The sequence below is a fragment of the Acanthopagrus latus genome, chromosome 5 (genome assembly GCF_904848185.1).
Source record: "Acanthopagrus latus isolate v.2019 chromosome 5, fAcaLat1.1, whole genome shotgun sequence".
NCBI lineage: Eukaryota > Metazoa > Chordata > Actinopteri > Spariformes > Sparidae > Acanthopagrus > Acanthopagrus latus.
Window position 1 is genome coordinate 266,139 of NC_051043.1, and position 23,325 is coordinate 289,463.

Genomic DNA, 23,325 nt, shown 5'->3' on the forward strand with positions numbered 1-23,325 from the left:
ATTATGAGCCCAGTCAGCCAGATGATGGCGATGTAATTAAGGCTTGAAAATTCATTTTTGGGAAGGCCACACCCTCACACCGTAAGCCTGATTGACTTGAAATTGGACACACAAGTCCAGCTCCATGTGCTCTACAAAAAAGCCCCTGGACCATATAGCTCTGCCTACTTAGATTTTTTGCTAATTAGCATAATGTGAAAAATAGTAAAATGAATAGAACTTTTGAAAGATTGACTCTATCAGCACCAAATTTGGCATACGGCTTCGGGGATGAAAGGACACATTTCTACTATAAATGAGCCAGATTGGTCAAAAAACATGGCCACCACGGACCAATGTATTTTTGCAATAGGCAGGGCTTAGAAATGATTGGCCATAACTCCCACACCCTTTGCCCTATCATCACAAAACTTGGTGGGTGACCACTGTACCGGGAATCTGCATACCAAAGCATGTTGAGCTCAACCTATAGGGGGCGCAATAAATGCTACACATGCATATCTCAAAGTCCATTGGACGGAATTTCACCAAATTTGGTATGCATGCTCTAGGGGTGAGTAATAACTAATATCGGGAGTGCCATGTTGATAGGTGAAAGTGGGTGTGGCCTGTTCATCAACATCTTCATCATCATCATTAACCATCATTGTTTGCCTTTTATTAATTTATGGCGAGCTGGAAGGACCCAGAGACATGAAACTTGGTGCATTGAGTATCTATGACTTACAAATGCTGCTTCAAAAATTTGATCCCAATCTGTCTGATGGGGCGCTATAACATAGGGTGTGAACTTCAAAAGGCTTTTCCCACAAAGCCATAAGTGCTATTGACTTGAAAATTTTCATACATGTCCTCCTGATATTCCTCTACAAAAAAGTCTCTTGCACCATGAAAGCCGCTCTTACAGATTTTTTGCTAATTTTCATAACAACAAAAACAGCTAAATGAATAGAACTTTTGAAAGGCTGACTCTCTCAACACCAAATTTGGTATACAGCTTTGGGGGATGAAAAGACGAATTTCTATTATAAATGAGCCAGATTGGCCAAAAAACATGGGCACCAGGGACCCATGTATTTTTGCAATGGGTGGGGCTTAGAAATGATTGGCCATAACTCCCACACCCTTTGTCTTATCATCACAAATCTTGATGGGTAGGTTCAAAACAGGACTGGGAATCTGCCTAACAGAGAATGTTGAGCTCAACCTATGCTTCTTGCTTTGAGCTACAGATACTATTCCACATTTTAAAGAGTCAGAAGACCTTGAACTATTGGGCATGTATTCAGTTTCTAACAATCTTTAACGGTTTTCAAATCATCACAGTTTTAGTTTCAAGGATTTTTTAGGCTATCTTGTGATTTTATAATGGGTGTGTATTGCGTGAGCTAGAGTGCCTGACATCATCGCTACAGTGTAGAGCAGCTGGAAGAACTGGAGAAACATTTCTCTTCAGCTACTGGACGATGATACTTTCAGCTTCTTCCCGAAACTATTTCTTTGCATTATGCCTCATGTGGACATTTTCGTCAGCCAGCTCCAGAAGCGGACCATCAACTCAGTCTTTGTGTGGGGAATCAGGCAGCAGTACACGCACTATTTTTGACTTCAGCGTACATTACTTCATACCAGCGGGAGCAGGCCACCAAATTATACAGAAACAGCTTCTTCAAGGCGTTGCGTGCGGAAGCCCTGACGGCAGCATGCCCCGAGGTGCGTGGACTGCGAGGGCCCGACCAACGCTGCTCGCAGCTTTAATTAGGGCCCGAGCAGGGAACCCCTGCGAGGACCCTATTGTATTTCAAGGGATTCTTTTTTTTTTTTTTTTTTTTTTTTTTTTATTCGGACGAAATGATTGCATTTTTGACTACCTGAACATACCCCAAAACTCACCAAACTTGGAATATAAGTCCCACCCGGCGAAAAATTTTATAATCTATTGTCGTCCTGAATTTCCACCACTAGGTGGCGCTGTTATTAAGCACAGCGCGTTTTGGCTAATAACTCCCATATACTTTGTCGCACATTCAAAAACCTTATATCCCCGCGTTCAGTGAAGTGGGCTGAGTCTCGTGGTATAGGCCACGCCCATTTCCGCCTCCGTTTTTTTTCGAACTCCTCCCAGGCGATTTCACCGATTTGCACGAAACTTGGCACACAGCATCTGTGGACCCTCCTGACAAGAAGTTATTAAAAGAATTTTGATAGGCCAAACAATACTCACGTTATTAAATAACAACTTCCTGCAGATTTCCTGCCAAACAGGAAGTGTTGGATATCTCCACAACGGTGTGTCCAAATGACATGGAACTTAAGATTATACTTTGACATGACTTAATGAGCATGTGTCCAAAAGTCTAGGCGATGACCACAAGGTGGCGCCCTTTAAATTCATATAGTTTATATCTCCACATCGCTTGGGCGGATTGACACCAAACTTGGTATAGTCATTGCCACTGCCCCCTTGAGGATATCTGACAAAGGACTTATCAATCGGCCACTAGGTGGCGCTCTGGTGCCAGTTTAATTTTATATTTGGCCCTGTGCCCACACCATAACACTTATGGAAATGAAATTCATAGAGCTGGTATAGACTGGCCCCTGCAACTTACACACCAAAAATGACCAGCAGGTGGCGCTATTTTTCACTTGAAGAGTTTTTGGCCCATAACTCACACATAATGTGTCACACATTGATAAACCTTATATCTCCATGTTCCCTGCATCCAGCTGAATTATTTGGTGCAGGCCACGCCCACTTTCGAGCTAACTTTCAGTTCGCAAAATTGCGACAAATGCAAAACATACTTTTTCGAACTCGTCCCAGGCAATTTAACCGATTTGCACGAAACTTGGCATAGAGCATCTGTGGACCCTCCTGACAAAAAGTTATTAAAAGAATTTTGATAGGCCAAACAATACTCAAGATATTAAATAACAACTTCCTGCAGATTTCCTCCCAAACAGGAAGTGTTAAATATCTCCACAATGGTGTGTCCAAATGACATGAGACCTAAGATAATACTTTGACATGAGTTCCTGAGGATGTTTGCAAAAGTGTAGGCGATGACCACAAGGTGGCGCTCTTTAAATTCAAATAGTTTATATCTCCACATCGGTTTGGCGGATTGACACCAAACTTGGTATACTTATTGCCACTGGCCTCTTGAGCATATCTCACAAAATGCTTATCAATCGGCCACTAGGTGGCGCTCTGGTGCCAGTTTAATTTTATATTTGGCCCTGTGCCCACACCATAACACTTGTGGAAATGAAATTCATAGGTTTGGTATAGACTAGCCCCTGCAACTTACACACCAAAAATGACCAGCAGGTGGCGCTATTTTTTATGTGAAAGCGTTTTTGGCCCATAACTCACACATAATGTGTCACACATTGTTAAACCTTATATCTACTTATTCCCTGCATTCAGCTGAATTATTTGTTGTAGGCCACGCCCACTTTTGCGCTAACTTTTTGTTCGCAAAATTGGGACAAATGCAAAACCTACTTTTTCGAACTCCTCCTAGGCGATTTGACCAATTTGCACTAAATTTTGCGTGAAGCATCTATGGACCCTCCCGACAAAAAGTTATTAAAAGAATTTTGACAGTCCATAAAACAGCCAAAATATAAAACAACAAATTCCTGCAAATTGTCTAGAAAGCAGACAATCATGTACATCTTAACAAAATACTTTCTGATTATCATGTAAATGTTGAAAATTGTGTGCAATGGACTGATGAGGCTTTGTGTAAAATTTGGTGCAGATCGGCCAATAGGTGGCGATTTGGTCGCAGTCTAATTAGTTTGAATGGAAAGTAAATGGGAAAATCTTAAAATCCTCTTCAAAACTCATCGCCTTTCAACCTCTTGTTGTGCTTCTTGCTTTGAGCTACAGATACTATTCCACATTTTAAAGAGTCAGAAGACCTTGAACTATTGGGCATGTATTCAGTTTCTAACAATCTTTAACGGTTTTCAAATCATCACAGTTTTAGTTTCAAGGATTTTTTAGGCTATCTTGTGATTTTATAATGGGTGTGTATTGCGTGAGCTAGAGTGCCTGACATCATCGCTACAGTGTAGAGCAGCTGGAAGAACTGGAGAAACATTTCTCTTCAGCTACTGGACGATGATACTTTCAGCTTCTTCCCGAAACTATTTCTTTGCATTATGCCTCATGTGGACATTTTTGTCAGCCAGCTCCAGAAGCGGACCATCAACTCAGTCTTTGTGTGGGGAATCATGCAGCAGTACACGCACTATTTTTGACTTCAGCGTACATTACTTCATACCAGCGGGAGCAGGCCACCAAATTATACAGAAACACCTTCTTCAAGGCGTTGCGTGCAGAAGCCCTGACGGCAGCATGCCCCGAGGTGCGTGGACTGCGAGGGCCCGACCAACGCTGCTCGCAGCTTTAATTCAAATTGGATTTCTAAAGATGCATCTTAGTCTGGACACTGGCCACTCATGTTGGATTTCAAAGCCTCTTTTGAGTCACTTGCAGTGTGACACACACTGCTATTAGCAGAGTGGCTTGGGAGACAACACAGTGAAAAACATTCTGTGCACACTGTGCAGCCACTCAATCCCTGAACATTTTTGTATGAATTCCTCTGTTTTGAATTTTGACAGACACATTTCAAGCATACATACAGCACAGATACAGTGCTTCAGAGCAGTGTTGCTTTCGTTAACAAAAATTATGGCTAAATATCGTCGTCAATGAACCTTTATCACGCGACGGAGACGAGACGCAACGTATATGGTGGTCGTGTGATGAAAACTATGATCAAATATATAATGCAGTGTTGTTGACAAATAAAAACGGGACTAAATGTGTTTTACAAAATAAAAACTCTGCTAAAGTATCTCTTCATTTTCATTGACCAAGATGAGACGAAATGTAATGTTATTTCGTCTCGCTATTATTATTATTTTGCTGTTTTCTGTTCTGTCTCTTCCTCAGTCCCCACCCGTGTGGCATTATTAAGAAGATGCAGCTGCTGTGGCTTAATGTTAACGATAACTCAAGACACAGAGTTAAGTCTGGCACAAAGAAAGCGACCGATGGGTTCGGTGTTCCCTCCGGTGTCCCCTGTCAGTCTAAACCCGCAGACAGTTTATAATCATATGGATGCTGTCATAATGTGTAGTGATTGAGATACTGACCCACCAAACATCCTGGAAAGTGACAAAGTTAAGTTTTTTGCCCTAAATTATGTGATTACATGATCGTCATCAGCAAACTGGACTCGCTTGCGGGGACAGAGGCTGGTTTCTGGGGGAAAGTTCACCGAAGTCTCGGTCTGGAGGGCTGATTTATTTTCATCACTTGGTGAGTTAAAGACCTGCTGTTTTTAGGGTAGAAATGTGAGGAAGAGTCGGTAGGACGGTTGGGAGGACAGACAGGAGGATGGACGCTTCTCCATGAACCTAACAGTCGGCCAGCCGTGTGTCTGTGTATGTGTGTATGTGTATGTGAAAACAAAACAAAGAACACATAAAAAATACAAACAAAAACGAAAATAGATAGAAAAAAGAATAATGAATAAAACATGAGGTGTGTGTGCACTGCTGTTACCACTGGCCTATGAGGGGAGAAGGGTACGACATAGCAAATGCAAGACAAGTACACAGATAAAAATTGCATCACAAAAAAGAGACTTTACTACAATTTTCATTGACTAAAACTAGACTAAAATGTTATCAATTTTCGTCTTACAAAAACTAGACGAAAATAGTCATGGATCATTATGACTAAAATAAGACTAAAATGTTCAGACTTTTAGTCCACTGAAACTTGACTAGACTAAAAAGAGTATAAACATGACTAAAACTAATAAAAACTGAATTGACAGTTTTACACAAAGACTAGACTAAAACTTGAATTAAAACAGGCTGCCAAAAACAACAGTACTTCAGAGATAGGGGCTACACGTCATTACAGTGTATATCTGAGTACACCTAACCAGCATTTTTGCATTTTCATCTAAGAAGTAACAACCCCTTCACCTACAAACTGACCCAGTGAGGTGATGAAACGGGTGTTGCCTGGTCTTTCATTTCTAAACTCACACAGAACATGCACAGCACGGCATGATCGCAGCATTGCTAGTTGTTTAAGTAGTGGAATGCAGCTCACATTAATCGGAATCAGAAGCATGTATTCCTATTGAGAAGTGGGAGGAGTAGCTTTTTCATGGATGGCGAAATGAGTTTGTGTTTGAAGGTGGGACGTCAGGGATGTTATTGGCTGTTTTTGACTACTTTTGATCATACCATTATATTTCACCTTAAAAACTCATTATTTTCAGCACAACCTTACGTGCGACTGTACTGTTATTTTTTTTTTTCATTTTGACATACTTAAAAATTAAAAAAAAAAAAAAATCCTGGTCCAGATCGCGCCGCTGCAGGTATAAATCCGCTTGTTTCTTAACCTGTTAGGATTTCAACATAGGAAGGCCCTTCACTAAGAGGGGGAGCTCCAAAACTTTGTAAAAACTTTGCTAATAGTTTGCTAAGTGTCAGGGCCCGTTTTCACAAAGACTTTTATCTTAAAGTTAGGAGTACTCCTAAATCAGACAAAATGTTTTTATGTAGGAGTCTTAATCCTGTGTGAATCTACCATGTCCTTAATTTGTAAAGTAAAATTCCACCGCAAATTACCTAACATATTTCGCCAAACACAGAAGTCATGTGATAATAATAGTCCTGTGCGAATTGGCATCTCTGTTATTTGGGGTCGTTTTTTGTTGTTTCTTAAGGTTTTTAGTGTTTTCCACACCTTTTTTTCTGCCTTTTCCCAGTCAAGAATTATGGAGGCTGCGTTGGGAATTATAAATGAAAGTTTTGACAGCATTGTGGGTGTAAATTCAGGAGGCTCATCAGAAGAGTGAAATCTCAAAAGATGATTAGATGGATTACATGCATGGCAGCATGCGGTAAGGAACATTTTTCCACCTTTCAACAGGCTCACCAGTTATTATATTAAAAATATCCATATCTAACTGTTGTGCTGCTCCAGCAAGGGCTCCGGCGCGGTCAACCGCAATCAAGTAAATTCGAGTTAAAACACAGATTTCGCTTATCCTGTGCAAATGGGCCGCACGAAACACAGACGTGGTGGGATAATTTCTAAATCACTTGAGGTCCCCAGGTAATACTAGTCCCGTGTGAAGAGCTGCATTTTCCCTGTAGCTAAATACCGGAGTGTTGCCAAACATTTTATCTCTGGCATTATTGGATTGTTTAGGTTGGCTGGGGACGTTATTGCGTTCCTCACCAACTCAACCACAACTTAAATCCCTTTGCAGTCCATCCGACATTGTTTTAATAATTCCCTGTCATTTAGCGTCTTGAAAACATTCGGCTGTGACTAGGGTTAGGCCTTCTAAACTCACCATGACACAACATTAGAAAGAGCCCTCTACCCCAAGAAGCAAGAATGTTCTGTTTGAATTGCTAAGTTTTTCAACTATTTTTCTACTATTTATATAAAACTTTTTTCCAAGTTCACTTTGGCTTTTTCTTATCAAAATCCTGTAGGCGGAATGGTGAAGATGTTGTTTTCAATGATTATGCCTCTGTCATTCTATCCAAGAATGAGCAGCATCTAATCAAGAAACAAGCAAGAAACCCCAGGGTCTTAACTTTCATTTGAGATGAAGATTATGTTTCGAAGCCTTTGAATCTCAGTAGGCGCTCTTGGAAACCAAAAGTCCCAAGCAAAACGTACAGACATGCCTTTAGAAAAAAAATTGTGAAAAATCTTTTTTTTTTAGTCTTTTGACTTCATATTTTGGGTATAGCAGCTGAGACCTGTGGCCATGGCCTAATTGTGTCTGCTTTATCCATAGACATACCTGGTTAAGGTATAGGTAGGTTAAGGTTAAGGTATAGGTAGGTTAAGGTACGTCATGGAAGTGAGCTCTGCAGTGATTGGCTCTGGTGCGCACGTGACTATGGTGGCTATGGTTGACAGTGCTAGTGGAATTCGTATAGCATTTTCCAAATAATTTATTAACAGTATCGTTGTAGTCCAAACAAATGCAACGTTGCACACCCTTGAACCATGCAGCAGCCATGTTTAAGCTCTCAGATCAGTCTGATCCTGATCTGCAGAGATATCTGAGGCACACACACACACAGACAGACAGAGATTCCTTGCTTTTGTAGAGAGATGATAGCCACAGTCTAGGCTACTTTCCTGTCGGCCAAGACAAGATATTGAAAATAACATCATCATGACACTACTGTATATGTCAGGAGATAGATAGATAGATAGATAGATAGATAGATAGATAGATAGATAGATAGATAGATAGATAGATAGATAGATAGATACTTTATTCATCCCCTCAGAGAAATTCTATGTATCCCATAGCTCACAGTACACATAATACATACACCATAAAAAGTTGGTATTGTCCATGATGTCAGACAACTTGATCCACATCCTCCTCTCCACCACGACCCCCAGTGAGTCTAGGCACCTTCCCAGCACTGAGCCTGCTTTCTGGATCAGCTTATCTAGCCTTCTTGCCACCACCGACTGGTAGAACATGTGCAGCATCTCCCCACAGACATCAAAGGACCTGAGCTTCCTCAAGAAGAAGAGCCTGCTCTGGCCCTTCCTGTAGGCCGCATCAGACCAGACGAGCTTGCTGTGCAGGTGCACCCCCAAGTACCTGTAGGACTGCACCACCTTTATGTCCTCGCCCCTGATGTTGACCCGCTGCAGTGGTGGCTTAGACCTGCAAAAGTCCATGACCGTCTCCTTGGTATTCTTGATGTTAAGAATGAGGCCTTTCCAATCACACCAGCTGCTGAAGGCTCCTGCAAGGTCCCTGTACTCCGCCTCCTGTCCCATCCTCACACATGCCACAATGGCTGTGTCATCAGAATACTTCTGAATGTGGCAGAACGGTGAGTTGTTCGGTATTCGGGGACTTCGAATTAAAAAATGGACTTGTCGATGCTGCCACGCCCCTACGTTACATCTGGTCAGCTTGCCAAGCGCAAAAAAACACACACGTTGAAGTGCTGTGAATCACCCTCCTCTAACTTAGCTGCTAGCTAAACCCGTAGCTATTAGCTACAGCCAGCCAAACAATGGCATAGTGTTACACCATTCATGTTCGACTCCTGGACTGTGGTCGGGAAGCACAGGGGAGATGATTTCCTCCAGGGCCGAAGTTTGTGTTAGGGTTGAACCTCCTTTCACGTGTCTAGCTGGTCAGGAAATAATACCAGGGAGCTTTGCTGTATCTACCCGTCACCTTTATTCACAGCCAAACTGCAGCCTATACTGTACACTTTGTTGCTGTCGCTACTCCTGCTACTCCTTTCGCTTCTCCTTCCTCTCCCATTCATTCACTGTCCACACATACGCACGCTCCCTCACTCTCGATCGCCAACTCACACCTTACGCACCTTACATAGACACACCTCACACACCGCCCTATTCCTGAAAGGGGGTTAGCAGGAGACCCATCGACGGAAACTTGAACCCTCTCCTCTTGCACTGAAGTATTTTGGATTTCCAGTGAGTTATGTTAACAATGTTCACGTTGTCGACAAAAAAGCCACAGTTTGCAAGCTCTGCAGAAACTAGATGGCAGGTTATTTTAAGTTTCCAATTGACTGAAGATATGTTATTGTTACATTATGTTGATGATAAATGTTTTAAATTTGACAATGTGTGGTATATTGCGAACAATGGTCAGATATTATATTGCATAAAAGTGTACTCTTAAAATGGCATGGTAACATGCCCTTTTTAATTCAATAGTTGTACGTCTTCTGAAAGTGCACTCGCGGCAAACTCCTCACCTCTGCCGTCACTCATGGTGGCATACATTTGTTTCACATCGCCCTGATCATTATTTACCAAAATATACACCTGCACCCGGCGTTCAAAGGGGACCCTGCGGTTAACTGAAACCCAGCTATTATTTGTTAATTTACGGTATGTTCATCACTTTTAATATTACAACAAGTATTCAGCTGATAACTTTTTATACTGTTGGATCTAACGGTACAAAAATGTATTCATTGATTGTAAGTTTACATTAATCTGAATCTGCAAAGTAGCTAGTAACTGAAGTTATAAAATACTTTCAGTGACATCCAGTATTTGTCTTTTTACACTGAATGGCCAAAAAAGTCATCACCTGGATTAAACTAAGCAAATAGGTAAGAGCCTCCTATTGTATAGTTACTGCATGGGTGATTATCTTTTAAGCTGGCAACAAGTTATTTAACACCAACTGATGCAATGAGTAGCTTCTCATTTCTTAAACAACAATGTCAAATGACACATCCCGTGGTTGTGGAAAAGACTAACATCTTTTCCACAACCATCTAAGGAGATTGCAGAAAATACTAAAATTGGGATAAGAACTGTCCAATGCATTATTAAAAAACTGGAAGGATAGAGGGGAACCATCATCTTCGAGGAAGAAATGTGGTTGGAAAAAAGTCCTGATTGATTGTGATCGGCGATCACTTAAACGTTTGGTGAGATCAAATCGTAGAAAAACAACAGTAGAAATGAGGGCTATGTTTGATAGTGAAAGTAAGAGCATTTCCACACCTTTATTTCTATCAATGGATATTCCAAGATTACAATGCCAGGATTCATCTCTCTATAAAAGCAAGAAATCTCTGTCGGTCTGTCTGTCTGTGTGTGCCTCAAATATCTCTGAAGATCAGGATCAGACTGACCAGAGATTTTCAACATGGCTGCTGTGTGGTTTAAGTGTGTGCAACGTCGGCTTTGATTGGACCACAATGATACCAATAAATTATTTCATAAATGATTTACCAATCATGAAATATAATGGTAAATCTTTTTAAAAAGTCAGACTGCCAATTATACCCTGGAATATTGAATTTCACAACAAACCTAAATATCCCTGACATTCCACCATCAAACAGCCTCATTTGGCCATCCATGAAAAAGCTACTTAACCTCCCACTTTGCTATAGGAATACATACTTCCTACAGGCAACGCACTAGTTGTTTTAAAAAATTTCACACAATTTTCACACATGGATTGGCCACCACAGATTCCAGACCTTAACCCCATTGAGAATCTTTGGGTTGTGCTGGAGAAGGCTTTGTGCAGTGGTCCAACTCTCTCATTGTCAATACAAGATCTTGGTGAAAAATGTATGCAACAATGGACAGAAATAAATCTTGTGACTTTGCAGAAGCTTATCAAAACAATTCCACTGCGAATGCGTGCAATAATCAAATCTATAGGTGGTCCAATGATATAATATAAGCCTGTGTAACCCTTTTTTTCTTTTTTTTTTGGGCCAGGCAGTCTGTAATGTAGTAAGTAGAGGTATAAAGTAGACAAAGCAGCCCCATAATCTACCAGCTTTAAGATGCCTGAGCAGAGGTAGGACGACAGCCCGGATTCTTCAGAGTTTGGCATGAGTCAGAAGAAAAGGAAACAATTAAAATATGGAACAGTTAACAGTCCCTTGCTGATGCACTTATTCTTTGAGCATGAAGATGGTCAGCGGACAGCTGACTAACATTGCCAGATATTGTTAATGGATTTATTGGTCCTTGTTAAAAATGTGTAATCTTGTTTTTCGGTGACTATCATTTGAACTTGCTTAACCCTAACCTGCAAAAAGCCAGTAATAGGCAGCTGTCACTGTAAAATACTCCTGTCTTTTTGTAAAGAAGAATTTGAAAATGTAAATGACAGTGGTCATTGGTCAGTCTGGGCCCACTGAGGCCCCTATTTAGTACATTGTATATGAGACTGTTTTTAATTGCTTGCTTTTAAATGCTTGCTTCTTGACAAACTAGGATTCTCTTATGTGTTTCTATGATACAGGGTTACACCTCATTCTGGAATGACTGCATTTCATCGGGGCTGCGAGGGTGCATGCTGATTGAACTGGCCCTGCGAGGACGCCTGCAGCTGGAGGCTTGCGGCATGAGGAGGAAAGGTCTGCTGGCCAGGAAGGTATTATATACATTTCTTTGTATGCTTTTGCTACATAAACAGTCCAGAGAAGCATTTTTTCCAACTGTGTCAGACTACTGTTATTATTATTACTTTAACTAATATTGGGTGGGGCATCAACTTGTAAAGTAACTGCACAGCTATTTGCTAAAGGCAGGCCCACCTCCCAAAAACCTTATAGTACCTTTAGACACGTAAACTCTTAAAATGGTCATTCATTATTACAAGTGAAGTATAAGTGAATATAAGTGAATGTGGGCATTGGTTTTGGGATAAAGTAGTTTTATGTTTATTCTCATAATGTTCACTGTTCAATACAAAATTAAATTTTCTATTTAAATCTAGCATCCAAAAGCCCTGCAACCTCATGTTGTAGCTTCTACAATATGAGGATGTTCCCCTTTTCTCTCTTCTAAGTTATTGTTACCTATATTGGTTTTGAACAGTGTTTGATAAAACAAAACATTTAAAGATTGGATTCTGCGAAAATTCTGCGTTGTCTTGAACAACCAGAATTCAGTTGGTTAAAAGCTGTACCTAATAATAAATTTGAAGTGCAGTGTAGACCCTGCAGGGTTGTGAAAGCGCAGGTGCTGCACATACAATCGGAAAAAACACCAGTTAGCTTCTAAAAGTCTCCAGCGAGGTCACACTAGTTCTGCTCGACCCGAACTCTGCGCCGCCACTGCTGTTTCACAGTCAAGTAACATTCAAACCATCTTCAGCTCAACTCTGACGTTGAAAGTGGAGCTGCTTTGGATTTTGAACATCATTGCTGGCAACAGATTTGGATGTAAAAAGTTGGTTATTTTTGAAAGTAATTCTGGGACAACACTTTTCCTTACTTTTTCGTACTTAATGTCTTAAATTTTGTTCAAAATGGTCTTAAAAAGTCTTAAATTTGACTCATTCAAACCTGCAGAAATCCTGTTTATAACAATTAACCAAGAAAAGGATTGAGAAGTTCACCATCTATAATTAAAGTTATACTTGAAATTTGGTGAGTGAACTCCAAAACACACAATATCCAAATTAACTGTCAGCACTTTCAGTGTTTGATGTAACAGTAAATGACCATCAGTGATGTGAGCAGAGTCTTGATGATTGGTCATTTCGGTATTTATTTCAGTGACTGTCCTCTGGTAACTACAGCTTGTAACCGGCTGCTGTCATTCTAAATTAAATTTGCAGGTGATTTGTAAGTCAGATGCCCCAACAGGTGACGTGCTTCTGGATGAAGCCCTAAAACACATCAAAGACACCCAACCACCAGAGACTGTGCAGAGCTGGATTGAGCTTCTCAGTGGTAAGTTCAGCCACTTCATTGACCCACAATTGTGTATGTGTACAGGGGGTGATGAGGGTCTTGCTCAGGTAGTAAACAAAAATCCTTACCTGCTTCTCACTGTTGCTTGGATGGCAATCTCCTAGCCGAGAAGTCTCACTTTGCGATTCCACTGGATGTATGTCCACTGCGTTCCGGCTCCTGTCCAGTTTTGCTGCGCCATCCAGCAACCCCCACTGGTTGCGTTTTGAGTCTGGCACAGCGCATCACTACCACATGGCTAAGACCGTGGTGTTCCCTCGATAATTACATAATCATGACCGCAGTTATAGGTATGTGTTAGACACACAACATCACCAAGTCATCCCGATGGAAGGATTAGAAGATTTTTTATTTTTTTTATTTTTTTTTGGCGTCAACACGGAGTGTTTTTATTTTGAAAATGAACCAGATGTTGTTGTTGTTGTTCTGGTATGTGACTTCCTGTTCTGTGCTGAATTATTACATTGTAGCTCCAGCATCTGCCAAAAGTTCTGCTTAACCCCCCCCCCCGGAGAGCTCCGGACTGCTGGAGCTGCGACAGATCAGATGCACATGGCAGCAGACCTAGTGTTAACATATAGACTAGATTAAAAACTTATCAGCTCTGCTGCTGTGGTGGAGCTGTGATGGAGCAGACACGAATCTGGTGTCTTCAACCTGGTGGCGACATGTAACATATGAACATCAGTAAATACAGTATATTTTTCTCAGGATGGGGCTCGTGTGTGACCCCTATGATTCTGCTAGAATGATAAATATGATTCCATGTTCAGCATTGCTTGCTTCAATGTTGACATCTATCTGATGCTTGCTGTTATAATTATTGAGCTGACATATTCCGGTAAACAAAGAATTTCCTAATTTGTGTGCTTTACTTGTGTGTGTGAATTGGTCTAGGTATGAAAAATACAACTTTAGTTTCTTAAATTACAAGATGGAGTCCTCTTTGTTTCTGTTTACAGAGAAGTGTGTGACACTCCAAAATAAAGTTAGTTTTGAAAGTTACAAAGAGCCCTCTCTTGTTCCACTTGTGTGCTTTACTCACTTTGTGTGTATTGATCAAGATAAGAAGTGTCCATACTGCAAAATGATCTAATGATAAAGATAAAACACAGCCCTCCCCACCCCTCTCCAGCAGCAAATTTTAGCAGTGGGGGTGCGTATTTGTGCATCGGGGAAACACTGGAGTGACAGTGTTTTGTAGGCTCACCGTAATACATTCAGTGGCCACTTTATTAGGTACAACATGCTAGTACCATGTTAGTCCCTATTTTACCTTCAGAACTGCCTTAATTCTCGTGGCATACTTTCAACAAGGTGTTGGAAAAATTCCTTTGAGATTTTGATCCATATCGACATGATAGTATCATGCAGTTGCTACAGATTTGTTGGCTGCACATCCATTATGTGAATTTCCCATTCCACCACTTCCCAAAGGTGCTCTATTGGATTGAGATCTGGTGACTTTGGAGGCCACTGAAGTTCAGTGAACTCATTTTCATGTTCAAGAAACCAGTTTGAGGTGATTTGAGCTTTGTTACATGGTGCATTATCCTACTGGAAGTAGCCATCAGTAGATGGGTACACTGTGGTCATAAAGGGATGGACGAACCTTGCCACTGAAATGCCCCCCCCAAATGAAAAGGTTATGGTTTGTGTAGAAAACAGGTTGGTGTTAAAGTAACTTGTAATTTTTGGCGTGTTGGCTAAACTTGGAGGTTGTCATTGTTGTTTCACACATGCAAAGGGGATTTTGCAAACCGTACACAGAGGTGGCAAAAGAAAGGCAACTAATGACAGGCCCTATACCAACAGTCTACATCTGGTAAGTCAGACCTACTCTGGCACTTGCTTCAAACAAATGCACATGCTAACAAAGATCTTAACAACAGCAGGCACTGTAATGATGATTTTGTCAAAAGGGGCCAAAAAACTGAAGGTTCCTCGTGCTTTAAGCAGCAACCTCCCAAGTGGTATTTTAGTAAGGGCTGCTGCTTCAGGCAGCTGGATTGTTTTTGGTTTTCTCAGAGTCACAAATACTACTGTAGCAGTAATATTACTATACATTATATCTCTTTGAGACCAAAACAAGAGTTTGGGTATGCTATGAATTCAACCAGATTCTGAAATCCGTTTTGTGCTTTCTAGTTTTTCATTTCTATTGGATATGAAGAAAACCTGAAGATTAATGACTGGTCCTGTATAGTCAAATAGACTGAGGCAAGATTAGACACAGTAGCCCTGTCTGAGATGCAGTTTTTTGCACATGAAAAAGCAATATCAGTCTTTGTTTTATGTTGGTCACTAATGCTGTATGATGTTTGAATGAAACATAAAGAGGTGGAACCTCTGTGACAATGCCAGAAGACTTTGTATGGTTGATTATTTTTGCTTTACTACAAAACCCAGGGCTGATTGCATTCTGGCACTGTGCCGGATCTCCGGCCTACCTGCGTGACTGCAAAAAAAAAAAAAAAAAAAACGGGGGTTGCCCAGAGATCTAACATACAGTTCTCTGGATCTGAAAGAGGCGCAAATTCCACTCAATCAATGTTTTTGCGGTGGGGGCGGGCCTTGGCCAAACAGGTTGATCCAAAGAACAGTCGCCAGTGTTGCCAACTTGGCAACTTTGTCGCTAGATTTTCTCACTAGATAGAATTATGCCAATGGATACCCTCTGTAGGGCCATTTACATCCCGTCCTACAGCTAGTGTGTTAAGTGTCTTAGATGGTACTGGCATGGTTCTTCCTGTTGTTATAGATGTAGATGAGCATGTCTCTTTCCTGTGACGACATTAATTGTCTTTCGTTTTACTGCCTTGTGTTTAGGAGAGACGTGGAACCCCCTGAAGCTTCATTATCAACTGCGGAACGTCCGTGAACGGCTGGCAAAAAACCTGGTTGAAAAAGGCGTCCTCACCACTGAGAAGCAGAACTTTCTGCTGTTTGATATGACCACACATCCTCTGACAAACAACAACATCAAGCAGCGCCTTATCAAGAAGGTCCAGGAGGCCGTACTGGACAAGTGGGTAAATGACCCTCATCGAATGGACAAGCGCCTGCTTGCACTCATCTTCTTAGCCCATTCCTCCGATGTCCTGGAAAATGCCTTTGCCCCACTGCTAGATGACCAATATGACCTGGCTATGAAGCGGGTGCGGCAGCTGCTGGAACTGGAGCCCGAGGGGGAGAGCATGAAGGCTAATACCAACGAGCTGTTATGGGCTGTGGTTGCCGCTTTCACCAAATGAGAAGACCATAAAGAGTGCAGAAAGCAATTGTGGCATTCAAGTGGCATTGTACGTTGAGGTAGGAATCAGAGTACTGACCCCAACATGGAGACTTGACTGAAATACAGGTTTGCCCTGCCTGGACTTGTAGAATGGGCTGACTTTTTTTTCCTCCTCTCTCGTCCTCATTTTCTTTACATGCAGATAAGTGTTCCTTTGTGGCCCTGCTTCCCCCCATGTGTTATTCATCTGTTTACTTAACTCTCATGGAACTTTGAATGACGTGGTTAATGACGATATGGATGAGGCAAGAAATCAAGAGTTTAATTTGTATCCTCTTTATTTTGTATTGGGTATGTCTTTGAAACTGCTTCTACCAAAATGGAGGCACGGTATGGCACAGGTTACTCAAGGTGCCATCCTCATACACCAGAGTAGACAACAACCAATGATGATGTACATCAACAAAGACAAGGCAGTGTCGTAAAGGGTTATTTGGTCATTTCGGCCCAAGTCCTTAAATGGATGGATCTTCTAAGACATGTGGTTGAAGTGTATGGCTATGATGTATTTTTGTGTTATGACATTCTTTCCCTTTCATATCTCCTACTGAAAGACAAGAAATGTGGTCAGATCAGAAAGTCCACAACCTAGTACTGAATGCTGTCAACACTAAGAACTCATTTCCAAAGTTGTCGCCTCTTAACACACCTTCATCTATTATCAGTATACCAGCTCCTGTGCAGGGACACAGGGTGCTGGAGACTGTTTCAGCTCACACTGGCCAGGGCCAGGGGAACACTCCATTCATACCTGCAGATAAGTTACACTTTCCTATTCCCTCGACCTGCATGTCTTTGGATTGTGGGGGAAACCCCTTGCAGGCCCTTGGAGAAAATGCAAACTCCACACAGAAAGGCGTCCGACTGCCTGCTGGATTCCAACTGAGGATTTCCTGACTGAGTTGAAGGCGCTAAATACTGAGCCACCTTGCAGCCCGACATCCCAACTCTTCTGGCCTAAAGTTGTGTGGAATTCATTTGTCAACAGGACAATAGGTTTTGACATGCATTGAAGCTTATATACAGCCCCTGGAAAATAGTGCTGACTTGTATGACTTTCCTCATCAGTAACTTACACCTCAGACCCACTGAACATGCTACATATTAATGAGCCTTTCAGAAATGAGTGAAGAAAGGTCATACTGTGTTAGATATCATCTGACCAGTGGATTTGTTATTTGTTATGAAATATACATTTTGGATGAGTACTTTTTTTTTTTTTCTTTCGTTCAGATGCACTGCCAACATTTGTGCATGTCTAATATAAACCGGCTTAAATTCAGGATTCCAGTCTGTAATATCTGAATGGTAACAGTTGAGTGCAAACATATCAGTCTGGGTTTAGTCTTGTGATTTCCAATTTTTCTTGTATTCCCTTGATAACTCAGATGGCTCCTGAAAAATGTGTAAATTAGGCTGTATCAGAATTTATGCTGTAACACCTGTTACAGATCAGACTGAAATCTATAAGTGGTGGGAAGAAACTCAGGAAAGTACACCTAGTCAGTGCCAGCTATGTTTGTAAAATTTGACTAGCCAGTTTTCTCGTGAATTTAAATATAATCACAATTGAAGTTTTCCATGCAGCCCAATGCACAATCAGTGCATTTTTGATTGTATTCTGAGCTTTAAACCCGTCTGCTACCTGGTTTTGATTTAAAAAAAATCAAAGACCTTTTTGTCATTTAGTCAAGCCATTTAGTGTAATAAAATTATGTGAACTCTTTCCCAGTGAATGGAGAGATCTGGGTTGTTTAAAGTCAATTTAAGACTGAATCTGACATAAAATGCCCCCAAAGCGCCTTCAAACATGCAAGAAAACCATATTTAATTAGATATATTGTCTATATTTAAACATACAGTAACCGAAAATCATGAGGCTATCCTGACTTGTTCCACTGTAGTGGATTCATATTTAAAATCTACAATAACTTAAGATATTGATCTTTCCATGCGAACATGCAGCAAATGCATGTGCCGACAGCCATATTTTGCAGTTTCTTGTGCGTGCTCTCAAAATGGATCCATTGTATTGACAAGAAAAAAATAATCTGATGGATCTAACGAGCTCCCCAAAGCGTTAGCAGAATGAAAAGATGGGCTCATATTCCAGATTTATACCACTAGGATCAGGAATAATTTTCCAGCACTGTCAAAGCTGATAGTTATCATGTTTCAGCTGCAGTCTTAAAAAACACTGGACATTGTGTTCTAAAATGTTCAACAAAGCCTGTTCATGAATGAAGTACCCTTCATGTCATTTTCTCATTTGTTTGACTGTTCTTTTTTTTACACAACTACTCAACCTTCAACCACATGTTGCCAGTATGCTGCTGGCAATTCCGAGTTTCCAGTTCACCTTAACTGCAAGTGTGTGGACTGTGTGATAAAATCCTTGCAGGCTCGTGGGAAAATAAAAACTTGACACAAGAAAGACCCCCAGCTGCCTGTTTGGTTAACAGAGGATATATGTATGACAGCGCTTTGACTGAGCCACTGAGCCAGCCGACAGTCTATCCCTTCTGGCCAAGTCATGTTAAACTTTTTAAACAATTTTTCTTCTGTTATAACACATTTTGTTATTCAACCTCATGAATTTTGTGAAAGACATTGCTTTGTTCCAGAAAGCCTACTTATGATACAGTATGTAGCAAAGGACTGAGAGTAATTAGTCTGTGATGATTGGAAAGGAGAGGAGGTGACCAAGGGGATTTCACCTCAAACTGTGGCGTGAACATGAGAGATTATGTTGTCTAAATAAAGGGACCTCTAGTCTGTGTACTTTCCTTGACCCTGGAAAATAAACCAAGAGCTTGTAAGTGCCTAATCATACAACTGATTTGAATGTTTTACATTTAAATTTTGGTGACAGTTTCTTTTTCCCATGAGAGGTCATAGACCATAGCAGTTGTGTAAAGTGTTTACTGAGCTTCAATAGCAACCTTTTTTACCACCTGGACACATAAGTTTGATTGAGGTTATAAATTAACTAGGCTGTAGTCTACTGAGAATAAGGTGACCCTTTCTATAAGTTGTGATTTTGCTTTTGTGTAATGTATTGAATCCCAGTGAATATGGACATTATAGAAACATTAATTCCCCTGTGTTAAATGGAGCTTGGGTTTTTGACAAGTCATTTTAGGTATATACACCAAGGGCCAAATGAATAAAACTCTTTATATTCAGGTGTAGAAATCTGTGTACATATAAAACAGGAAACATGCATATGCAGTCTTTTCATCAGATTGTTCCTTATACATACTCCGACCTCATGCTGAAATCATATGCACGTGCACAAGCCACCACCACACTATCTCCAGGATTTAAAAAATGGTCTGATTTCAAGCAAGAGGCCAAGAAGCACATCTTTGCACAGTGACGGTCCGTTAAACTCACTCTTGCCAAAGCACATATTGTGTCATTTGGCAAGCCCCACAGCCCTTGTAGTATATAGTGCTGTTTAAAAGGACCTGATCACACCTGAGTTATTCTTACTCCCCATTTACACAGGACAATAATCTGTAGTTATATAAAGAAAGCGCGACACCTATGATGGACATCTTTACTTACATAAAGATTATGAACATAAATTTAATACTGGCAAATGTCGACAGAAAAAAATCACTGTGTAATCATAGTGAAGGTTTTTTGAATAAAATGTCACCCAGATTTAAACTCTTTGAATCCTTTGTTGTCAACTTGTAACATCATACTAATCAAACTGAAAACACTGCTTTGTATGTTTGTGTTAAAGATGTGTACCTGTACACCCAGTCTCACCCACTGTGGAGTTATACACATCTGGAAATCTGTATGGAAAGTGGCAAAAGTGCACTTCTTGTATAGGCATTGCTTATACATTTGGCCAAAGGTTGTACAACTGGTTTGGGTAACTACACTATAGACTACAACAAAGCAAACCTGACCATTCCAAACAGTTCTGACATTTGTTCAGTGTCAACAGACAAGTACAGTAAATATTAAAGTCATTCTTCAGTGCTGTTAGCAGCACAACCTGAATGTGCACGAGTTGTTAAAAAAATCAACCAATACTATCTGCATGGATGGATGCCATCAGAGGAAAGAGAGAAGAAATTATTTTATAACTGATCCATTAATTTCAGTCAGCATCATTGCACACTGAGTAGCACACACACACTTTCAACAGTAAATACTTTCTGCATTTTGCTCCTAATTATTGAAGTCATTATGCTGAATAATCTAGAGGTTAGCAAGCGTTGGAGAACAATAATTAATGTTCACAGCTCAGATTACCAGCTGCAGCTAGGCGGTGGACATGTCCTGATGAAGCATTTGTGCTGCTGACTGTCCAGCCTACTGAAGGTTTCCCATTCCAGGTGGCACCAAATGTAGTAAATTCACTTTCAAGAAATAGACCTGGGGGCTAACAAAACAAATGAATTTAAAGCTGCAAGCAGCGAAGAACGGGCCCTGGCAGTCCACGTGCGGCAGGGCATGTTGCCGTTGGCATGTTCCCCGTAGTATGTACTCAGGGCAATACCTTGTATGTGTTTGAGCAATGTGGACTAGATGGCAAATGTGTGTATGTGGATGTTATAATGACTTGCTCTGGTTGATTTGGTTTTATCGTGAAGCATCAAAATGGACTGCACCACCATGGTCATCAGGTGTGACATAGGTGAAAGCTTTTGATAAGTTTTCTTCCACAGATGCTACTTGCAAAATCTGGTGCAAATTGGTCAAATTGCCAAGGCGGAGTTGGAAAAAGTACGTTTTTCCTTTGTGGTGATTTTGCAAATGGAAATTTGCCACGAAAGTTGGCATGGCCTACATCACACAATTCAGCTGAATTTAGGGAACACGTAGATATAACGTCTCTCAGCCATATTATGTGGGAGTTATTTGGCACCACTGGCTGGTCATTTTTGGTGTATGAGTTACAGGGGCCAGTCTATAACACACCTATGAATTTCATTGACAAAATAGTTATGGTGTGGGCACAGTGCCAAATATATAATAAGACTGCCACCAGAGTGCCACCTAGAGGCAGATTGGTAACAATTTTGTCAGCTGTCCTCAGGAGGGCATTGGGAAAAAATTGTACTAAGTTTTGTCTTAATCCGACCGACCAATGTTGAGATATAAAGTACTTCAATTTAAAGAGCGAAATTTTGCTTTAGTGGCTCATGGGGAAGTAGCCACCTGAGTTTCATGTCATTCAGACAGACCAATGTCAAGATATGCAAGACTTTGTGTTTTGAGTAACATAAACGTTTTTGCCAGGAGAGTCCTCAGATGCTGTGTGCAAAGTTTGGTGCAAACACTGAAATCGCCTGGAAGAAGTTTGAAAAAGGTGACATTTTGCAAAACTGTGGAAAAAAAACAGTAGGTGGAAATGGGTGTGACAAAGGGCATGACGTTTTTGAATGTGTGACAAAGTATATGAGAGTTACAAGCCAAAACACACTTTCCTGGATTATAGTGCTACCTAGTGGTAGAAATTGAGGACGACAATAAATTATGACATTTTTCGGCAGGTTTTGGTGAGCTTTGGGGTATGTTCAGGCAGTGAAAAACACGATCATTTGGGACAAAAAATCCATCCATCCATCATCTGTACATATTCTATGTACGCCGCTTAATCCTCTGCAGGGTCGCAGGGGGGCTGGAGCCTATCCCAGCTGACTTAGGGCGAAGGCAGGGGACACCCTGGACAGGTCGCCAGTCCATCGCAGGGCCACACATAGAGACAAACACTCTCACACACTCTCATTCACACCTACGGACAATTTAGAATGATCAATTAACCTCAGTATGTTTTTGGACTGTGGGAGGAAGCCGGAGTACCCGGTGAAAACCCACGCTTGCACAGGGAGAACATACAAACTCCACACAGAAAGATCCCAGGCGTCCCAACGCGGGACGCGAACCGGCGATCTTCTAGCTGTGAGGCAGCAGTGCTAGCCACTGGGCCACTGTGCAGCCCGGACAAAAAATCGTCACTACAAAAACAATAGGGACTTCGCAGGTCAAGACCTGCTCAGGCCCTAATCATATGTCCTGTAGCACCTTCCAGCATAGGTCATGGCTAAAAAATGGGGTTTAATGCATCCAAACCAACCTGTGAGAACTGGGTTAAAGAGAGAAAAATAATAAATATATGCAATAAAAGAAATGCATTTGTGAATGTCTTGTGCTCCCGATTAATGTCCCACATTATGGGGCGCCAATTTTAAAGCTGCACATGCTAAAAAAAACAGCAACTTTTTGCCACATTTAGCAAAAAAAAAAAAAAAAAAACCCTACAAAAAACGTGAATTTTTACTTTTATTTTGGTACTTTCAGAGATAGACAGTGTATATTTACATGATACTTTAATATTTAGTTTCACTCATGACATTTAGATTTAAATTTAACATTTAGGTTTAGCATTTAATATTTTGATTTATATTCAACATTTAGATTTAAATTGAGTATTTATATTTAACATTAGGTCTAACATTTATATTTATATTTATATTTAACATTTAGATTTAGATTGTGTTTAACACAAATATCACAAAGTTCTCAACTGTTGCTGTAAATCTGGTCAAAAGTAACATTCAAAAATTCATGTGTTTCTTATACATGTTTTTTTGTTAAATGTGACAAAGTTGTTGTTTATTTTAGCACGTGCAACTTTACAATCGGCGCTGCTTACCACAGTCATACAGTTTTCA

General features: G+C 40.7%; 1 protein-coding gene across 3 annotated transcripts in view; it reads left to right on the top strand.

The window, feature by feature from the left end:
- The window catches only part of golph3 (golgi phosphoprotein 3), a 34,323-nt gene extending 14,918 nt beyond the window's left edge, over positions 1–19,405 (top strand). The window contains exons 2-5 of one of the 3 annotated variants that reach the window (XM_037096914.1): positions 8,492–8,937; positions 11,871–12,002; positions 13,194–13,308; positions 16,159–19,405. In XM_037096914.1, coding sequence (XP_036952809.1) covers positions 8,890–8,937; positions 11,871–12,002; positions 13,194–13,308; positions 16,159–16,583 — 720 coding nt within the window. In that variant the 5' untranslated portion in view covers positions 8,492–8,889 and the 3' untranslated portion in view covers positions 16,584–19,405. The remainder of the gene's footprint in view (positions 1–8,491; positions 8,938–11,870; positions 12,003–13,193; positions 13,309–16,158) is intronic. The other 2 variants (XM_037096912.1, XM_037096913.1) reach the window with 2 other exon arrangements.
- The last annotated feature ends 3,920 nt before the right edge of the window (positions 19,406–23,325 follow it).